This window comes from Cryptomeria japonica, chromosome 1 (assembly GCF_030272615.1).
Source record: "Cryptomeria japonica chromosome 1, Sugi_1.0, whole genome shotgun sequence".
Taxonomy (NCBI): Eukaryota; Viridiplantae; Streptophyta; class Pinopsida; order Cupressales; family Cupressaceae; genus Cryptomeria; species Cryptomeria japonica.
In genome coordinates this window covers 105,855,288-105,876,237 of record NC_081405.1, presented here as the reverse complement: position 1 = coordinate 105,876,237, position 20,950 = coordinate 105,855,288, and the positions used below count along the sequence as shown (strand labels likewise).

Genomic DNA, 20,950 nt, shown 5'->3' with positions numbered 1-20,950 from the left:
GAAAGCATTGGGCTAAGAGATGATTTGGCTCAAGCTAGATTGGAAATCATTGATCTCATAAATGAAAGGGATAGCCTAAAAGTGGATGCATTGAAGACAAAAAGGAAGGTGAAGGTTGATATGGCAGGTTTATTACTATAATCAAGAATAAATGAAATCTTGGAGCATGCAAATGCAACATGGGATGAGCATAGAGAGTTGTTGAGTTTTTCTCAGGAACATTTGAGTTGGCAGTGCTTAATAGCTTGCTCATTATCACATATGAGCAAAGTGATAGCAGCATTAGAAATTACATTGACTAGACCTCTCCCAAGTTTTCTACATATTATAGTGGAGAGTTTTTAAGGCCAAGTTTGAAGTGACAAAGCAACTCTTCACTATTCATAGGATATACACACAGAAAATCAACAGTTAACTCAGAGGCTTCCATTACCTAATCACTAGCCATATGCCCACCTTGTTTGATAGGGAAAGGAGAAAGACAGAGGGAAAGAGGGTCTTAAGGTAAAAAGAAGAATGGATAGCTGACATCATAACACTCCAGAATCATATGTTTCCTTATGTTACTTCAGATTATGCACTGCTTAACAAGAAGCTGGGATCATACATGGATGCCCTCTGAAGGCTCGATAGTTGTATGACTAGAATGGAGGTTGCCAGATTAGAAGTTGCACATAGAGAGTTCCAGCAACACCTCAAGGCTCTTCAGTACCTCAAGCAACATGGATTTGGAGAATTCTAATCCCTTCTTTTTCTTCTTTCTATAATTTTATGAATTTGAAATTTTGAAATTTTGAATTCATAGTTTCCCGCCCTTTTTTAATATTAGTTTCCTCTTTCTTCTTCTCGATCACAAAATATCTAATGATATATTTCTTGATCTAATCACTAGTCTTTTTCTTATCTCAAAGTTTTATATAATATCTTACAATATATTTATTGTATATATTTTGGAAATGGCTCACAAGCTACTCTCTATCACTTGGTATTAAATAAGTCTGCAGGATTATCATATCTTCCAACACGATAAGGAAGCTTGTACACAGAGAAGAAGGATTCTAGATCATCTCCAACACCCAATACTTGTGGAAGAAGATAAAGGAATGCCTATTCCTGTCAGAGGGCTAAAAGTTTTTTGTCTTTTTCTTGTCAGTCGGTCACCTATATTTTGAAGTCGTAAAGGCTCTAAGCTTGTTGCATCTGTATTATATAAAATGATACTCAAGGCCTTGCTTTGCTTATTCTTCTTGGAACAAGTTGAAAATATAGAACACAAATTCTATGAGAAACTTGTATGCTTATTTTCACCAAGGGTGAATAGTATGCAATAGGGTTTAATAATTTTTGCATCACAGTACTGTGACCATATGTGTCCTACTTGTAGTAAATTCTGCAAAGGATCATATGTGTAAGCTCTGCATAAATGGAACACCTTGAAATCCAGTTTAATGATTTAAAAGTTCTTTCTCTTGACTTGTGATCCAGAATCTTATATGAGTTAGTAGAATTAAGGATTTTAAATTTATATCTCTTCACTATGTTGAATGAGTTTTGAATGGATATTGGCTTCTTCTAAAGAAAGAGATTCAAATTTGCTAACTTCTGTTCAAAAGGATTCTATGTAGAGAGCAAGTATTGAGTCACAATTGAGAAATTCATCCTATGTTGTGATTAATACTAGGTATTAACCACACTAGACCCAAGGAACTGCAGGGAATACATATTTTTCTTATTGTAATAATGGATCATCTAATGCATAGCTCAATGGACAAGGCACTGGTCATAATATTATATTGCTAACTATGGCAATGAGAAAGTTGTATTAAACATTACAATAACCATTTTATTTTATTTAGTTTTTCCTTTTCAAGTATATAGGAAAGTTAGTTCTCATTGTGATCCAGAGTTACATAAGGATGAAGGCCGCATCCTTTAGAGTCTAAAGTTCATTGATTCACATAGTATTTATAGAACTCATCTATTGTAGCATCATATCTAACTGAAGAGACTAAAATGCTACCGTAAGGGAGAACCACCTTGGTCCTATAGAGTACAAAGTGTAGAGAATGTGACTAGTTCCTTGTCCCTACTCTACATTCTGTCAATTGGTGCACTGATCCGGGGTCTTGGCGATTGAGATTGGCCTCTCATAGAGATTTCTTGGAGCAATCAATTGGAAGCACCAATGGTCTGGGGTTAAACTTGTAAGGAATATCAATCCTATTATCCATGCCCAATTTGCAAATGACACTTCAATTTTTGAGAAGCAAGTCTACAAGAAGCAGAACAAATTAAAGACATGTTGGGGCTCTATAACTCTTGGTTAGGAAAAATAGTGAATAAGGATAAAACCATATTCTAATTATTCAATACTAAGAAGAAGGTGTCGAGCTATTTGATATAGAAGGTGCCTTGAAATACTTGGAGGCCCCATTCTTCAAGGGACAATGATAACTAATCTATTATTTGATGTCATTGATAAGTGCAAAGCCAAGGCCACATCTTGGAAAGGAAAATGGCTCACCTTTGCAAAATTCAATGTTGAGAGCGGTTCTTAGTGTTGTGCTAATTTACACTATGTATTGCCTTCAATTGACAAACAAGACAAAGACCATGTTTGAAGGGATATTTAAGAGAATCTCGTGGGAAGGATCAAATCAAGAAAACTAAATTCCTCTAATACATTGAGAAAATATATGTAAGGAATGGAATTATGACAGAGTTTGCATTAGTAATTTGAAAATGCATAATTTGACACTTGGTGCCAAGCTTGTTTGGAAGATGTTCTCCTCTTCGAAGAAACTTTATTGCATAATAATGCAAAATAAATACCTAGACTCAAACAAGTCCATCTAAATTCTCGTGGTTGCTAAATCCATAAAGGGATTGGTGATTTGGAAATTCATTTGGGAATGTAGGAGTGTTACAATATAACATTGTACATGGAGTATTAAAAACAACAAAAGGCTAATTTCTGGGTTGACTCATGGGAGGAACATCCTCGTATTGGGGATATAAAGGAGTTTAAATAAAGAAATCCAAGAAGACTTATCAAAAGAGGTTGGAGAAAAATTGAGGAATTATATTCTTAATGGAGATCCAGGATGAGGGAAGCAAGATTGGATCAATATTAGCTATCTAAAAATTGTTGAGGACAAGAAATCAAAATTAAAGGCTAAATTGGAGAGCAAGAGGCTCTCCTTGAACTTGGTGGAGGATGAGATCACTTGGTGTAGGGAAAACTTGGCAAATACTCTGTTAAGATTGGTTACCAACACATATTAAAATATAGAGAGGTTGTGGGGTGGCAAAGTGATATTTGTTGAGATAAGCACATTCTCCTCAAGGCGAGTGATTTTTTATGGAGAAATCTTCACATAAGAATACTAACAAGGGAAAGACTACAAAAGATTGGCATCACAGATCCTAGCTAGTGCGTACTGTGCAAATTTGAATCCAATGACTATTTACTGCTTGATTATCCTTTTGCAAGCCATTGTTGGGATTGGCTTCAATCCAAACTCAACTCTAGTCAGGCCCAAGAAACAAGACAGTGGCAATTTTTCTCTCTAGATGGTTGGGGTTTCCCAGACATGATTTTTGGGGTGGCATATGGATTGTCACCCCTCCGTGATGGTTTATAAAACAGAGAAAGAATGGAATAGGAGAAAATTCAATGGGTCACAATGTGATGCAGATTCAATGATCAAGAAAATAAAAAATGGTATAGAGGAAGTCCTTAATAACAAAACATAGGGTTTTAAGGAAGAAAAATTCTCTTGGCGGGATCAAGAGTTATGTAATTATGGATGGGTCTTAAAGTCCCTAGAGCTTGCAGGTTGGCATTGGAATCCACGAATCTTAGGAGCATAACCAAATGGCTTGTTCCTCTAAGGGGAAGGTTGACGATGAACTTTTATAATGCCTCAAAAGGGAATCTTGGTTTAGCTAGCATGGGGTGCATCATGAGAGATGAGTAGGGTGATTAAAATCAATAAGTGTACACGTCTGCACAAGGATCTCAATTCACCAACAACTGAGAAAGAGAAGGGCAATGGATTCTCTCACAGCCAACCTTATGCTACCATTTTTCTGTTATAGTGGATTATACCTCCACTACTTGAGCCAACATCTTAGAATTTATGATCCTAGTAGAAAACATGATACCCATTTTCATCTCTAAGATACATACTTACTAAATTTATCCTCTTCATATTTCAAATAATTAGCATGCCTCAATAGACCCCAAAAAATTGACCTTATCACTAGTAGAAATATGGGAAATAAATGACTAGGTGACTAAAACTTTTAGTCATGACAAGTAAAAATGACCAAATTCTAGTCATTTTTTTGCAACACAACTATAAATGACTAAATAAATAACTAATTTGGTCATGAAGTAAGAAAACATAACTAAATAATTAGTCACACAAATAAAAATGACTAAATAAATGACTAATTTGATCATCGGATAAAATACACAACTAAACATCAGATTTATGCTTGAACAACAGTTATATATACACTAAGTCACAAGGTTTGTCCAACTTCATGTATGTAGTTCAAAATTGAACGAACTATTATAAACTCTGAAAAATCGTTCAAATTCACATTGAAATTCACATGAAACTAGGCTAGGGCGCTTTTTATTAAAATATAATAAATAGACTGGTGCAACTCCATCGTCAATGTTTTACATTGTAATCTGGAATCCGTTGATTTTTTTGTTATCTAGCATGACGGAAATGTCGGTAGAAGCTCATCTGTTTGAAGGGTATATTAACAATCATCTCATGTGTTGACTGACGCAAACCTAGGTGGAATCGCAGTCTATGTCGAAGGGCAGATTGTAGGTTGAGTGAGGGTTAGCTAACTTTTGCACCTATGTTTGGTGCGACTCATCACAACTTTGCCATCACTCAATTTATTGCTAGGCCAAACAGAACAGAAGGGCGGGAACAAACAAACATTCAATCGTTGGAAGCATGGAGGGATGTGAGTTTAGTCGCATGAATACGACGAGCCAAAGAGAAAGAGGGATTATAATTTATATATTAATAAATTAAAATTAAAACTTTTTAACATATCAATATTACAATATTTTAAATTTATTATAATGTATTCAATATTGTTTTATTTTTAATTATTTTAATTTAATAAGTGGAAAATATTTATATTAATTCGTAATTTAATATAATATTATTTTATTAATTTGACTATTTTATTTTAGAATATAATTTAATTTTAGGTCTAACATTGTTAAATTATTTTACTATTTAATAGATTTATTATTTTTATACTTTTTTCATTTAAATTTATATAAGATGAATATAATGTCAATTTTTTTTTTGAATATATATATATATATATATATAAAACAAAAGAGACATGCATTTTAAGGAACATGGGCGGGAAATGATTTTTGTCATGTTTTTGTTAATTGTTTGTGCTATAATTATTTTAGTGGGAGTATGATTTATCACGTTGAGGATTGGGCTCTGGTCATGTGCAATTTATAATCAGTCATGCAGAATCGTTGCACAGGTATGTAGTTTGGGTTGTTTTTCAAAGTGATGTGCCAAGGAAAACAAATGAGGGTTTTTTTGGCAGGTGAAACATAAACGTGCTAGTTGTGACATGTTGCCATAATTTATCAGGGTTCTTGATAATTTATCTAGCTTCAGTTTTTAGCTCAGCAGTCATCCAGGTACTCTTTCATATCATTTTACTTGTACTCATGTTTCTATATATGCCATGCATCAATAGGATATGAACACCACTATTGTGCCCTACTTCACAATGAATCTCCTAGGTTTCTCTGGCTTGCTCTCTATCTATCCCTTTTCCAAAACATTACTGGAGAATTTCTAGAAACCCCAAATTTTATTTCTGGAAACCCCTTTGGTAGTTGGATGCCCTTCAAATCCCTATCGATTTTTGTGCCTCTCTGGCTAGCTTGGGTACTCATACTTCATGGCTATGTGACTAGTTCCCATGCTTTGCGATCTACAAAGAAAACATAGTGAATACCATTAATAACAAAGGAGTGTTTTTGCATTCCCTATTTATTGGACTCTTATAAAATCATCATTCCATCAAGCCAAACACATTTTAATAATGAAAACCACAAAAATCTTGTGGAGGAGCAATAAAATTTGTATTATATAGTTTGAGACAATTATGGGGTCTTGGATCGAATTTTGTGAAAGAACATGCAAAAAGTGAGTTAAAACTGATTAAAATTGAAGGTTGACTGCTTTAAAGTTGTCCTCAATTGATGGTATATCCATATTGTGTCTTAAACTCAACTTGAATTGTTGCAAACTAACCCAAATCCCCTACTTTTTAGGTTCAAACTGATGTGTTATTTGGAACTTCACCTCCTAGCTCCAAACTGCTCCTTGGATTGAGGTGCATGTTATATCAACTTGTGTATGAATTTTAAATGATAATTCAAAAGATGACTTAATTTGTTGTTCCTTTATTCATTGTGCCTTTTGCATTCAAAACTTATGGTGATTGTATTTGATATACTATCTGCATAATCTTCCTTACTGTTCACTATCATAGTACTTTGTGACAAGTTATGGCTTAGTGCTTGTAAACCTTAAGACTACAACAAACTCACTGCACATGTAATATCTTTCTTTTAAACCTTTACACATTACTCAAAAGATCATTCATGCTAATGGATATCCTCAAGACTATGATGGTGAAAGCTTTTGCTAGTGTTATTATGTATGTCTATATTATTAGACTTCTATACCTCTGTCTGGTTGTGGTTTGATTTTGTAGGCTTTGTTACTTGTGCTTTTATGGTAGTGATTACCTCTTGAAGGCTGCACTTATTCTTGTTTTTGTGCATACTGCTCTAAGCATTATTATGAGGCCATGATGATGAATTGTCAATGGTATTGAACTGCTCATAGTATCTTCATTGTCGTTTCAATTGTCTCAGATTCACATCTTTCATTGGTTGATCTTTGTCTTTGTTTTGAGACTACCTGTGAAGATGAAGGAATACCATCATACCTCCCTTAAAAGTCTGAGACTGCTCTATGGATTTTATCACTGCTTTGCTTAAATTTTCTGTATATTTTGCTTATGTAAAGGCTTACACTCTCTGTTGAATATGCTCAAACAATGCCCTTCATGCATGTCTTCTTTATCAGAAAAGTCTCATATTGTGTATTCTTTGACTCCATTTCTTGTCTTAGGATTGTGAATGCATTTGATTGAGATATATCTTTGTGGTTGCCCTTCTTGTGGACTGAGATTTGTATCTTCATTGTGGCTGTCTTGAATGCTTGATCTCTATCTGTCTTAGTTTAATGTGCTATTTCAACCCTCTTACTGTATTTTAATGATTCGTGAAATTAGATTGCTCTAAGAAATCCCTGCCAATACTAGCTTATGTTTGTCCACACAAATTATTTGTTGCTCTGTGACTACAAATGAACTTGAATCATAGTTATGTGGCTTCTCTACTGTCCTAAATTCTCACAGGACTGTGGATCTCCTAATCCTATGACTGCATCCTGCTTTGCTCAAGTTGATCATTATCTCAAACACAAGGCTCTTCATTGTAGCAGCCACAGATCCCTTTTTGTTGCTCACTGATTTGGATTATTGCCTCGGGTCTATGATGCGCTTTCAGATGTTTGTGACTATCCCACTATATTTAATGACAAATCCTCCACTCATTGTTTGCTCTCTGTCCTTAAGATTTGTGCATCTTCAATACTTTTACCTCACACCAAGACTAAGATTTGATATTCTTCAATATGATTTTGTGATTGTCTTTTACTATGAGATGACAATTCTACCCTTTGAGACTATTCTCTCATGATTGATGGTATTGATTGAGACAATATGTACTATCTAGAGCTTGGTTTGTTCCTCAATCTCTTTAGAAGTGATCATAAGGAGCTCAAGCTAGCTTAAGAGGCACCAAAGATAAAAAATGGAACATGAGTATTCCATATAACCTTTACAACTTCACCTTAGGTACGCATATTGTTCTTTAAGTCTATAGATCACCTTCACCATATAAGGGTCCTTTCAAGTTACCATTGTTCTTTATGGATCAGGATCCTCTATTTAGGTCACATGCAACTTAGAATACTGTAGACCACTATATTTGATAGCCTCTACTATCACTTTTTTGAATGAGAACTTAGCCACAAACCCCTCTCTTATTACCGTTCTAAGACTTTTTAGGACTATACACAGTCCTCTTTTGCTCCATTGTCAGTGATCATTGTTTGTTCTCTGCTATCTTGATACTATAGAAAGATTTGATACCATAAGTTGTATGATGACAACATCTTTTCCTGTCTTTTGAGTTCAACTCCCAATAATGGACTGTTATGGACCACTTGAATCATTATTGCCACTATATTTTAGAAGCTGCCTTGTTATGGCTTGATAAGGGATCCTCTATCATTCATGGTTTGTTGACTTTTATGATAGTCCTTGATATTTTTTGTTATTGTATACACCTAAAAATGGTCTGAAGATAATTAATTAAATAAGCAATTATTTAATTAATCCCCCTTCCTAATTTAATTGAATTCACTAAGCAATTTGATTAAATTCCCCTTTTCATCTACTTATTAATAAATCTAAGGATTTATTTAATGGGTTCATTTCAATAATCCCCTTTGATTAATTAATTCAAATTAATTAATTTTTCCCCATCAAATTCATTTCTTCTAAATCCCCTAATTAATTAAAACAAATCAATTTATTAGTTGTTGAGATTAATTAGCCTTTTCCTATTATTTGAATTTTTAAATTCAAATTCTCCTAACTTCTAACCACCTAACCTAACCTCTTCTAAACTTAACTCATTCCATCTAACCCCGGGTTTAACTAACTCCATCCTAGCTTGCACATCCTAACCACTATGTCCCCTTTCCTTGAACACTTTGCCCTCTCATGAGCAAAGCCTCTTGACACTTGTCACTAAGTGTTCCCTTTCATCCAACCTCTTCTAGAAGCTTCTTGACACTTGTCACCATGGAGATGACATTGTCCCCTTTAATCCAACCTCTTTGCCAACCTCCTCCAATTTAACCATTGATATCTTCAGACTTAATCTTGACCGTTGATTCCTGCAACCTCACCCCTAGCCTTGGAAATCCTATAAATAGACCCCATTTTGGAGTTCAAAGGATCCCACCCCGAATCCCATCTCATTTTGCATTCAAGCATTATTAATATAGGCATATGCAATCTTAGTTTATCATTTTAGCATTGTTATCATGATCAATTTTAGCTTAAATCTAGCTTATTTCTAGCTTAATTTGCTTATCATGTAGCTTAATCTCATCATTGCTAGATTAAATGTATCATCATTATCATTTAAATCCTCCATTTAAGTGTAGTCAAGTCATTGGAATTTGCATAACCAGATCCGAGAGCAAAATTCATACTCGCATTTACTAGGAGGCGATAGATCGATTAGCTATGGTTTATCGTTTTTTGCTTTATTTGCTAACCATGCTTGTAATGATTTATTGAGTGTTTTGTGTTGCAGCTGCAGGTATAACAGGTACACACTTCACAGGCACGACAGTTATGACTGTCCTTTTAGTCTTTTGACAAACCACCTAGATCTAATACTTCTTTGATAGTCTTCCACTGCTATAAGCTTTATGACTGCAAACTGAGCTTATTGATTTTAGACTTTATTTTCTGAGTCCTTATGTGGTTAGAAACCTTCTCTTGGAAGATCCGTTTTAGGCTCAAACAGTAATGCACTTATGTATGTCATCTTGCTTCTTCTCACTGTCTTTTCCTTTGAGTATGGTGACATATTGATCACTGTCTTTGACTATTGTATTTAGTATCGTGTTTATATGCCTTATATTTGCATCAAGGCTTGTCTGTAATTGCTTGATTTATGCATGTTTCAATAAATTAGATACATGTCTTTAAATTTATTATCATTTGTAAGAATCTAAACACACAAAACATCTAGTGTATTAAAACTTATTAGTAATAATGGATGTAGCCACAAAGTCAAGAGTCATTGCACTAGAGCTAGCTGTGTCTTAGAACATAATCACACTACATGGAATTTATTTTCCAAATAACACACCCTTAGATGCGTAAAAAATGAGACCATTACCTATCTGTATTTTCTCAGTCAATGAAAAAGTTTCATCAATGTAATGCTTGCATAATCTATCTATTCCATGAATAGCATAACTTTCCAAATAGACAACTGAAGTTCTTATACTTTGTTTTCATAATTTTAGCAAGCAAGAAGTGAGGCAGGTGCAGCATTTGGAAATGACGATGTTTATTTGGAAAGATACATAAAAAACTCTAGACATATTGAATTCCAGGTAAATATTCTTTCTTAATGTATGTAGTTTGTTGCGAAGAATGCACTGCTGTCATTTTAGAACTTTGTTTTTTTGGAAACTTATGTTGTAGTAGTTAAATGTCCATCCAAGCTGATTCATAAGGAAATGGTACAATTCTTCAATTTGAAAAATCCAAAAATTAATGAGCCATATATGCTGCAAATCTTCATTTCTGATCTATTGATGTATGGGCAGTGACTTCATTCTTTTATGAGGATGACCTTATATGATTGTCTTCACTGTCCAATTTGTTAGTGATTTGATTATAACAGTCCTTGAAGTACCATGACTATGATTTCTACCTTACTGTCCTAAAGCTTTGTCAAACTTTGCCTTTGTTAAAAGCTCTGTCCACCATCAATGTACAAGTTTGGGACTTAAATGCATGTGATTGTTGTTACTGTCTTAAGAACCCTTGACCTAGCTTTGGAAGTGACCCCTATCTTTAAGCTGCTATAGACTTCTCAAAGTATCTTAACTTCTCTTCATACCTCATCTAAGATGACTTTCCTTTCCGTCAATCAACTTTCATGATTGCTGCTTTGTATTTTGTTGGGGCTATGACTATGTCATTTGTTATTCCATACACTGTGATTTGATATATTCCCTAGGATCTTAATCACTGCATAAATATGGATTTTACTTGTTCAATGTTGAGCAGATGAACTTCTTAGGTAAATGACTGTGCCTTGTATTGTGTTGCAATAATATTCAATGAAGATGTTGTTGCTCTGCTCTTACATCTCTTTTCATTCTAATCCTAACAATACTTCTCATCATGATGTATGGCTTTTGAATGCTCAAATCTAAGAAGATGTTGTTCTGTTATTCCCCCCGTTGGAACTCTTTTCTCTTGTACCAAGTCCACTCTTTCTCCTTTATGTATGGTAATAGTATTTTCCAGCCATTAGGACTATTCTTTGACAATTCTAAAGGCATACCTTCTCTATTTTGGACTGTGAATAGCTCATGTAACCTTCCCTTGTGAATTGGATATTTTCTTTGGATTGTCATCACTACTACAATCTCTGTATTTGTAATATATAACCATGCTTCTCATTGCTTTCTTGACTTTCCTTTGTCCATGAGATGAGATCTCTTATAACAGTCATTATCACTGTGAGCTGTGGTTTGTATGGTGACTGTTTGTGTGGTTGTGTGATCTTTTGGAAGTCTGGGACTGTTATGGTTACTCTCTGTTAAAGGGTGTATCGTAAATCTGCTATGCTTTTCTTTTGACTTGTGCCTTTTCTTGCGAGGCTGAGTAATATCTTTGTCACAATACCTGCAAACAAGGCTTTATACTGTCTCTGTGACTTGTTTCCCATAGCTTGTGATTTGACTGCAACTTTAGATGCTCTGTGATTTGCATGGTTGCTACCTGTAGCTTCTTCCATGATACCATGACAAAAAAAATCCATGCTCCTCTTTCATTGCTCACTGCGAATAAGAATGCATAATAGACTCATTGTTCACCATGGTTTGTCTTCAAAGACTACTTTAGTTCCTTGGCACTGCTTCCATGGGTTTCCTTTATTAATATCTAAGGTATTTCCATTGATCTTACCTTATGACAGTTTGGATACTGGGCATAATGAAAACTTCATGGAAAGCTGCCACCTCCCTTATTTGCCATGACTATCCTAATATGCACCTAGGCCCCTTTAATTGCTTTGTACTGTGACCTCCATTTTTTGGAACTGTCTTTTCACACTGCTCAGTAATGATTCTTGGATTGGTGACTGTGATGTCATATTGTGACTGCATATTTGCTGTTATCTGAACTGTCAAAAGGCTTGGGACTATGAATACCCCTGCTTTGATTGTTTTAACAATGATTCTTGATCTTCCATTCGTTACTTTCTTCATGTCTCTTAGGCTTCTAAGGTAATATTGGCTATGACTAGATAGGCGTTTGACTGAGATCCTTTCTTGTATTTTTGGGAGTGAATACTACTATAATACATGAGCCTTTATACTTTCTTTGTAACTCAACATGGGCAACCTCAAAGCTGCATGTGGACTTTTTATTGATTGATTTGTGGCTCTTTGGAGGACTCTCTCTCATACTAGGGACTTCTTTGTATCATCCTTGAGATCATTCCTTTGTCCTTATTACAATTCATTATCTATCTTCTGGTGTTCAAAGATCCTTAAAGACTGCACAAATGCCTTTGTGCTGGTATTACTGTCTTCTCATCATCTATTAACCTAGATATGACTGCGTCTTTAGACTTCTACTATTACCCTCTTTCATATCAGTCATCTTTGTTCTTAAAATGCTCTTTGAGTTTGTGCTTTGATTATATACTGTCATGAGTCTAAGATCACTGTCTCTCTGCTCTAAACATGCCATCATTGTGACTGATTTCTTTTTGCCATTAAGAATGGTACCTTGGCTGCACTATTTTGATACATTATTCTTTGCTTGGATTGTGAATAATATCATGCTTTAGACTGTTATGTTGCTTTATCTCTGTTTTGATTTGTCTTTTTGATTGCACCAAGACTTTTATTCTTCCATAAGATTCTTTGTATCATTACTTCTCACTGTTCTTGTAGCAGACTTTGGACTTGAAACACCTGCCCCAACATGACTGCTTCCCCTGTATTGACTATGACAAGATTGTATTTGCCTGATAAAGGACTGGCTCTTAATCTTCTCGCAACTGACTGTTATGGGACCTTGGAATCAAAGCATGGACTGCTATATACTGATTCAAATAAGTAACCCTATTAAAGAGCTTTGTAACATAATCCCTTTGGATGTTCTATAATAATATATTCATACTGATATTTCATTGATATATTATAGACACGAATTTAAATGGACTTTTGATGATTATGGACCTTGATCTTGGACTAAAGATGCTTTGTTCTAGATCCTTTGGCTGCTCATTAATAACTCATACGTTTGAATCTGGTCCTTTTGACAGTGAGTTGGAATCATTGTATTTTGCTCTGCTCACTGCCCATTAATGACTGCTATTGTGTATACTTTGTGACTGTTCATTGGTTGTTCATACTTTTGATACTATCTTTGATGTTGATAAGGCTGCTCTGAGATTGGTGAAATTGTGGCAAGGGCTGCTACCATTAATGCTATCATTGTATTTGATGTCCTCTTGGTCTCTTTGTGACAACTGCAACTTTTAACAGGGACTATACTTTACAAAAACCTTGGGCGATTGATGATGACTTTGACAGTGTGTGTATATAACTGTTTTCTCTCTGTTCTTTATCTCAGATAATCTCTTCTTTGAGGGATTTTGAACTGTTCACTCCTAGTCTTATTTACTGCTATGATTCATTGACATGTGTATATCCTCTATCACAAAGTTTGAATATGTTGTGATAATCTTATTGCTGCACTTTACCATTCTTATGCCATGATGCTCACAATAAGGGTTGTTGTTAGGGTTATTGTTAACGAGGCTTTTGATGTCTTCATTGTCTTTGAGGCTTCAATTAGAAACCTATTCAATGTCCCCTTTCAATGTATTTCACAGTCAAATGATTGTTCACTATTCATATGGGATTGATAATGGTTACAAACTTTCGTTTTGTGGTTTGACCTATGACTGTGTTCCATCTTGATGTTTAATCACTGTCACTATATTATTGAAAAGAATGTGACCTCCTTGCATCATTCTGTCTCTATTTGTTGTTTCTCATGCCATGATCTTCAAACTTTGTTCTTGACCTTTAATAGTCATGAGACTATCTTTATCAATACACTACTCTTTATGAGTAACGACCCACACTCTTATATCAGTGGTCATTGAAATCCTCTCTTGTAGATATTTTAGATAGTGATGTGATGTCCTTAAACATTGATTCTTTGTTATCACATACTTGATTTTGTATTTTGTAGAAATGTATGTTTATAGGCTAACATAGGATACATGGTATAATTATTCTTTAAAGGGTGCTAGCTTAAATGGAAGAGCACATGCTTTACAAGTAGGAGGATGGTGGTTCGATTCCATCGTACCCTAATATGACTAAATATATGACTAAATATATGACTAGTTGACGACAAAGTAATGATTAAAAAAACTAAATATCTCCAATTGACAACAATTAATGATTAAATAAATGACCAATTAACAACAATCAATGACTAAATTAATGACTAAATCAATGACCAAATCAATGACTAAATCAATGACTAAATAAATGACTAGTCAACAACAATCAATGACTAAATTAACAACTAAATCAATGACTAAATCAATGACCAAATTAATGACTAAATCAATGACCAAATAAATGACCAAATTGATCAATCAAAACAACCAATAAATGACTAAAATAGTTTAGTCATAAATTTGGTCGCGTGATTAATGATTGACAATATAAACTACTAATGGTCACGTGATCAAATTTAGTCATTTATATGCAATTTTTGGTAGTTTTTTTAGTCATATATTATTGTTTTTGTACTAGTGTATATTACACATTTATCAATTGTCCTTGTTGTGACTAGTAAAATTCTTAAAATTTCATGAATTCCTTGATGAGTTGATAATTATTATTGCCTAGAAGTATATTTTTCTTAAATATTTCTTAAGAAATAGTTACATCACATCATATAATTACATGTAAACACCTAAAATTGACCATTTACACCGATTCATCCCTCTTATTCATCTATACTGCTATCTCATTATTTAAATAGTTCATAATTATTTAATTACTTATTAATTATTCTCCATTTTTCTATACAACTATAACCCTTAGCCCTTCATCTATTAAATTAAATATCCCCATATTTATTTAATTTAATTTACTTTTCCCTTTGTCCTCTTGATGGAATTAAAATTAAAATTTTTAATTCCTTCCCCCTTTCTCTATCCAAATGTCAAATCCAACACAATTTATCACTTGCATCCTAATCACATTTCTAATATGCTTAACTACCCCTCTTAATCATTTGCACATTTCCATCCATGGGATTAGGAAGAGGTCAACCTTTTGCCATAAGATGGCCTCACAAGTTGCCCAATCAACCTTAAAGGCTACTCACTTTTGGGTGGGTACCCACATGGGTCCCTTCCCCACATGTCACATTTAGGGGATAAAAAATTCCTATACTCATTCCCCATGTACTTGGAGTATAGGACCAAGAAATAACTTTATGACAACATCTTGCCCATACTCCAAGTGTACCATTTTCTAACCACCACTTGCCTCATATCCTCTCCTAAATTTCCATTGACAACCTCTCATGCATTATGAGGACCAACTGATCCTCCACCATTGATCTCATGCATTCAATCCTATCCATCCAATTCATGTCTCTCTATTTAAACTCTACACTTGTCATTTTCTCAAAAAGAAAAAAAAAACAGTAACAACAACATATCACAACTATGCATATTTAATCCTTGAGCACCCTTATGTTGTCAAAATTGTGAGCACACATTGAGTCTGATATTGTTGGTCAAATCGTTGGAACTAGGAGATCGATATACTTGGCTTGCACTCAATTTTGTCATTTTTTAGTTTCCTTTTTGATAGGCCAACACTGGGGTAAAGAAATAAGAGGAACCAATCACTATATTCAGCTTGGTCTACTTGTCAATTCGAGACGTAAGCTTGCGAAAAGCGTCAGGGGTGTATGCCACAAAGGGGCGAAAGCTGTGAGATGAGTGAGAATGAATGCAACTATGAAAAGAAACCTACAACAAATCAAAACAACTCTAGTGATAGGAAATGTCACTTCCTGGCGATAGTACGACAACAACAATTAACAATGATAACAATAATCCGCAATTATAACAATGAAAACAATTGTTTATTAGTAGAAAGAACATCAATTTAATAATATTGAAATGAACCACTTTGAAATCTGCTTTAAACATTGATAAAAAAACATTAATATAAAATGTACCATAAACACGTTAATATAAAATAGAACAGAATAAATATCACTACACTACATAGAGTGGGCCCTTGCTCCATGGCTTGTAGGTGAAGGGAACGTGGATGTCTTTCTATGCGATCAAAAGAAACACTGTCATTATATTTATCAAAAAATCACTACAAATTTTGCGTACAAAAATATCTGTATAATTTTTTGCTCACACCAATCAGCCTGCAATAATCTCCTTCATAGCTTAGATTATGCTACTTATATACATATAATCTGATAACAAATGCATACTGGAATAGGGTGTTTGTTTGTTGCAGCCAACAAACAAGCTATATAATAGAATGGCCCATGTACAACCTCTGTAGTAGCCTGTAATTAAAAATAGTTTTGTTATAACAACAAAAAGAAATAGGAAATAGACAAATTGGCGGGTTTCCTTCACCACGGGTTTTCTCATCACAAGAATGACGCACGTGGATTATTGGTCTATGCTGTTATAACAATGAATAGAAATAGGTGATATTATGATTGTTGGTTTTCTTCAAAATAGCTAGCAATCTCCATGCACACATCCTTATATTTTTAGCTCTGGTATACAACCAACAGTAACTGATGCCATCTTGGAAGTTGATGTCATCTTTTGAAAAGATGACAGAAATACATTGTTGGTCGGAAAGTGATATGCAACAGTTCTTGTCCCGAAAGTGATAGGAAGTTTTGTATGCTGCAACTATATTTTCCAAGGCTTGAGATCATGATGCTTGTTAATAAAGACAATCAGCAAGCTTGAATCTCGATTCTTTACATGGTGATACCAAAACTCCAATTTCTTACATGAGAAATACTGAATCATGAATTAGTCCATGATAATGATCCAAAACATTAATCATAAGCACTGAGATACTGTATAAAACCATACACCATAAATCCATATAAAGCATGAAATAACATCGCATAGCACTTTTTTTGACAGGTATCGCATACGTAGTTCTTTAGGGATTATGAGCGCATATGCGCTCACTTTCCTAAAAGCAACACGTGCACGCTACCTTTTTTTAGGCTCGAGAACAACAGACCTAAGTGCAATGATATAGAATGGGAATGAAACGTGGAAATGGGTATGAGGGTGGAAGAAACATGCTAGAGTATGGCATAAAATGGAACACTATTTGCTCTCATCACTTTTCACTTATCTTGAGTGTTGTTTTGTTTTATGATTTTGGATTGATTTTAGTGTTATTTCAATCCCTTTTGGAATCACATTTCATTGCACACAAATTGTAAATAATCTTCATGCAATTCCACCAAATACAATCCTCTTTCTCTAGATGGCATCTAGAAACTTTTGCATGAGTGTTATAAAGTTTGTGTCTATCAATGCAAACTACTCATCCATACCAACCAAACTTCTACAATATACAATTCACCCAAGGTATCAAACTTAAACTTGCATGTATCTTCTTAAGCTCTTTAAGTAGTATATAAACTCAAGTCTTTTTCAACGTCATTCCTCAAAAGATATTAAAAATACTATTCTTAACCAATCTAAGATATATATAGAATTGGATTGAAAATCTAGAGTTCAAAAGTTTTTAAAGGTATATTTAATGATAAGTTATAGTGCACGATAACTCTAGTCTAGATGGCCCCATCCCAGAGACAATTAACCTAAATAATAGGTAACTTCCTAATATAATTTATAAAATGAATGAATAAATATTAAATAATATTGAATTAAAATAAATGAACTCGATGAAATAAATTTATCAATACACATTTGAACATGTAAAGGAATCCAACATAAGAGCACTACTTTTATTTTATGAAATAGTGAATACATGATACATGTATACATAAAGCAAGGTTGAGAATGAGGATTCTCATGACTATAAATTGATAAATACATCAAATTGAATTATTTACACTCTTAAAGCTCTTGGATTGTTTAATCTCCGAGCAACATATAGAAAGAGTTGAATGTTGATGTGCATATATAATATAATTACCTAAATACAATACACGAAAAATATTATGTAATCCAATGACTTATATTACAAATTGGCCTAATCCTCATTCCATCACCTGCATGGTAATACTAACCACTTACAGATCCCCTTAGAACTTTCATTTAAGACATTTTCTATTCATGGGCACCTATAGACCAAAATAGTAAAGATTTTGTAATAGATGTTGTCATAGTCATCATATAATCTTTTGATAGGTGTCAAAGTTGTCATATATGTTCTTACAACTTATGACAAATGTCATAATGACCCAAATTAGTTGATTCCAAAGGTAAGTGCCAATATCTTTTAATTTAATCTTTTTACTGTACTATGACAAATGCCATAATGACCCAAATTAGTTGATTCCAAAGGTAAGTGCCAATATCTTTTAATTTAATCTTTTTACTGTACTATGAAGCTTGTGCCTTAAATATAACTCAATAACTATTGCAAATAAGAATATGATTATCAAGGACAATAACTAAATATTTATCATATTCCTAAAAACATAATTACTAGTGTTGGTAACTATCCATACCTTATGAGTGAATTGCAAACAATATTAGAAGTAATTAAATTACATGAGATTTACAAGGTTGATAGCACCTCACTCCCACCAATAAGCTGAAAAAAATAATGTCAAAATCACAAACCCTAAAATAAGAGGAGGTTATAGAGCATAAACAAGAAAGATAAATCAAATCCTAAGAAAATATGAAAATAAGATATGACACTCAAAAAAATCAAATACCAAAAGCTAAAACCTTAAAAGATGTAGGATAAATTAGGTTCACCACTAATATAAAGCAATAATATAAATCAATCAATCAACATAAGATAGTCTAGAGTAATTAAATTAATGCAACCGCGAGCATAAATCTAACCTAGATTAATTAAAGTTGAAACTTATAATGACAATATGTACATGAAAACAAAATGTGATAGATATAGGTATTTAGCTTTAGAACTAGAGATGTTATTCTAATGGTGCTAGTGACATGTTAAATCTATTTGCCACTATCCATTACATGCCCTCAATTTAATGTATGTGTTTGAGTTTGTATTATAAAAATTCTTATATTTCAATCTTGGGTGTTGTAGGGTCGATCTTGAATAACTTGGATTTGATTTAAAATGCACCTAAAAATCCATTCAAATCCACTATATTGCTATTTGAATTTATCATAGTGGTGCCTAAGGATGGGATGTAGGAGTTTATTGACTCAATAGGTGAATGAGTTTTTCTAAGTCAAATCCTTTAGCAAGCTAGCTGAACAATGATAAGCAACATTAAAGACATGTTCTTTGTTGTTGAATTGATTGTTTTAGCTATAATTTAGAATTAGTTTCAATTATATTTTCTTTCTTTAATCTGTGTAGTCCTTTGGTCCTTTTTTCAGGTTGCCTATTATTTTATTGTAATTTTTCTCAACTTGTTCAATACAAAAAAAAAACATGTTAAAAACAACATTCACCAACATATAGATATAGACCTAGTTTTTAATTTTTTCTTTAGAAATTGAAGTGTGATTTGATGTTTTTTTTCTTATAATTGCATATGTAATTAAGTGCACAACGCATTCCTTTAAAAACAATTACATAGCTATATGTCACACAAACGTATTGGTTCAACTCATGACAACTGGTAAAAGGGAAAGAGAGACTTGAAAATTTAGATTTTTTTTTTCAAGTTGATTCTCACACACCTCAAGGTTAAACCAACTCAACTCTAAACCACTAAAAAATAAACCTCGAAACTAAAACAATAGTTTTAAGAATAAATTTATGGAAGCATGTATGATAATAATAAATAAATGATAAGTATATAAAAATTAATTAAGAAAAAGAGACACATTGCATCCAACTCTTGCTAGTGAGAAGTGTAAAATGTTAGTTGGTTTAAAACAATGTTGCTAGAGTAAGAGTTTTGTGATCTTCGACAAAATCATTACGTGTTTGAAAATATGAGTGTATGAAAAATATAATCACATCCAAATTTAAAGTAAACTCATGTAATTTTAGAAAAAAATATTTTCTATGAAAAAATTATACTTTTGCTTAGTTGAGCTATAAGAGCTTGGGGTTACTATCATGACCATGTCATTAGGTTTGCTTTTTCATTGCATTTGACATTTCCATGATATTTATGCTTTTATAAATTTTGAACATTATAAAATCCTATTATATAATGATCATATTAGTCAAAATGAACATGGCATGCAAATATATTATTAAAAGTGTATCATACAAGTATATTATTTAAAAAGTGTGTAAAAAATTGACCTTTAATAGAAAATAATGTTTGAATTGATTACAAGTATACAATATAATAGAGAAAATCACTTCATTACATCAACATGTCCAATACCAATCTTTAGTAGAAAATAATGTTTGCATTAATTACAAGCATGCAATAAAATAAAGAAAAGTCACTTCATTACATCAAGCAAGCTCTTACTACAATGAAGTGGAGGTAAAGTAGAAAACATATTTATCTATATTGAAGTGTCTTTCATTTAGATTGAATGAATGCCCTATTAAAAAAAAATAAAAAAAATAAAAGTATCATAGTCCAATCTTTAGTAGAAAAAAATTATGAACCCAATAGCTTACAAAGCTTCACTTATTATCCAATAGAATGATAGATAAATTGATTTTGATATTTGTTAACATTATTTTGAAGTCGTTCG

General features: G+C 33.2%; 1 protein-coding gene across 6 annotated transcripts; it reads left to right on the top strand.

Moving 5' to 3' along the window:
* Positions 1-5,415: 5,415 nt before the first annotated feature.
* LOC131040628 (biotin carboxylase 2, chloroplastic) lies at positions 5,416-13,371 on the top strand. Of its 6 annotated transcripts, XR_009104905.2 has the most exons (5): positions 5,416-5,544; positions 5,658-5,707; positions 9,542-9,556; positions 10,266-10,355; positions 12,942-13,371. XR_009104905.2 is itself a non-coding variant. In XM_057973583.2 (4 exons), exons 1-4 carry the CDS (start codon positions 5,526-5,528, stop codon positions 13,014-13,016), a joined length of 234 nt encoding a protein of 77 aa, XP_057829566.2. In that variant the 5' UTR covers positions 5,416-5,525; the 3' UTR covers positions 13,017-13,371. The 6 variants fall into 6 exon arrangements, 2 of the variants coding, with proteins under 2 accessions (XP_057829566.2, XP_057829565.2); XM_057973583.2 differs by lacking the exon at positions 9,542-9,556; XM_057973582.2 differs by lacking the exon at positions 9,542-9,556 and having other exon boundaries at positions 12,939-13,371.
* The last annotated feature ends 7,579 nt before the right edge of the window (positions 13,372-20,950 follow it).

What these genes read in the sequence shown, in the direction of transcription:
- LOC131040628 (XM_057973582.2), top strand. An exon ending in TTAGCTCAGCAGTCATCCAG is followed by an intron (nt 5,708 to 10,265) that starts GTACTCTTTCAT and finishes TCATAATTTTAG; the next exon opens with CAAGCAAGAAGTGAGGCAGG. An exon ending in CTAGACATATTGAATTCCAG is followed by an intron (nt 10,356 to 12,938) that starts GTAAATATTCTT and finishes CTGTTCTTGTAG; the next exon opens with CAGACTTTGGACTTGAAACA.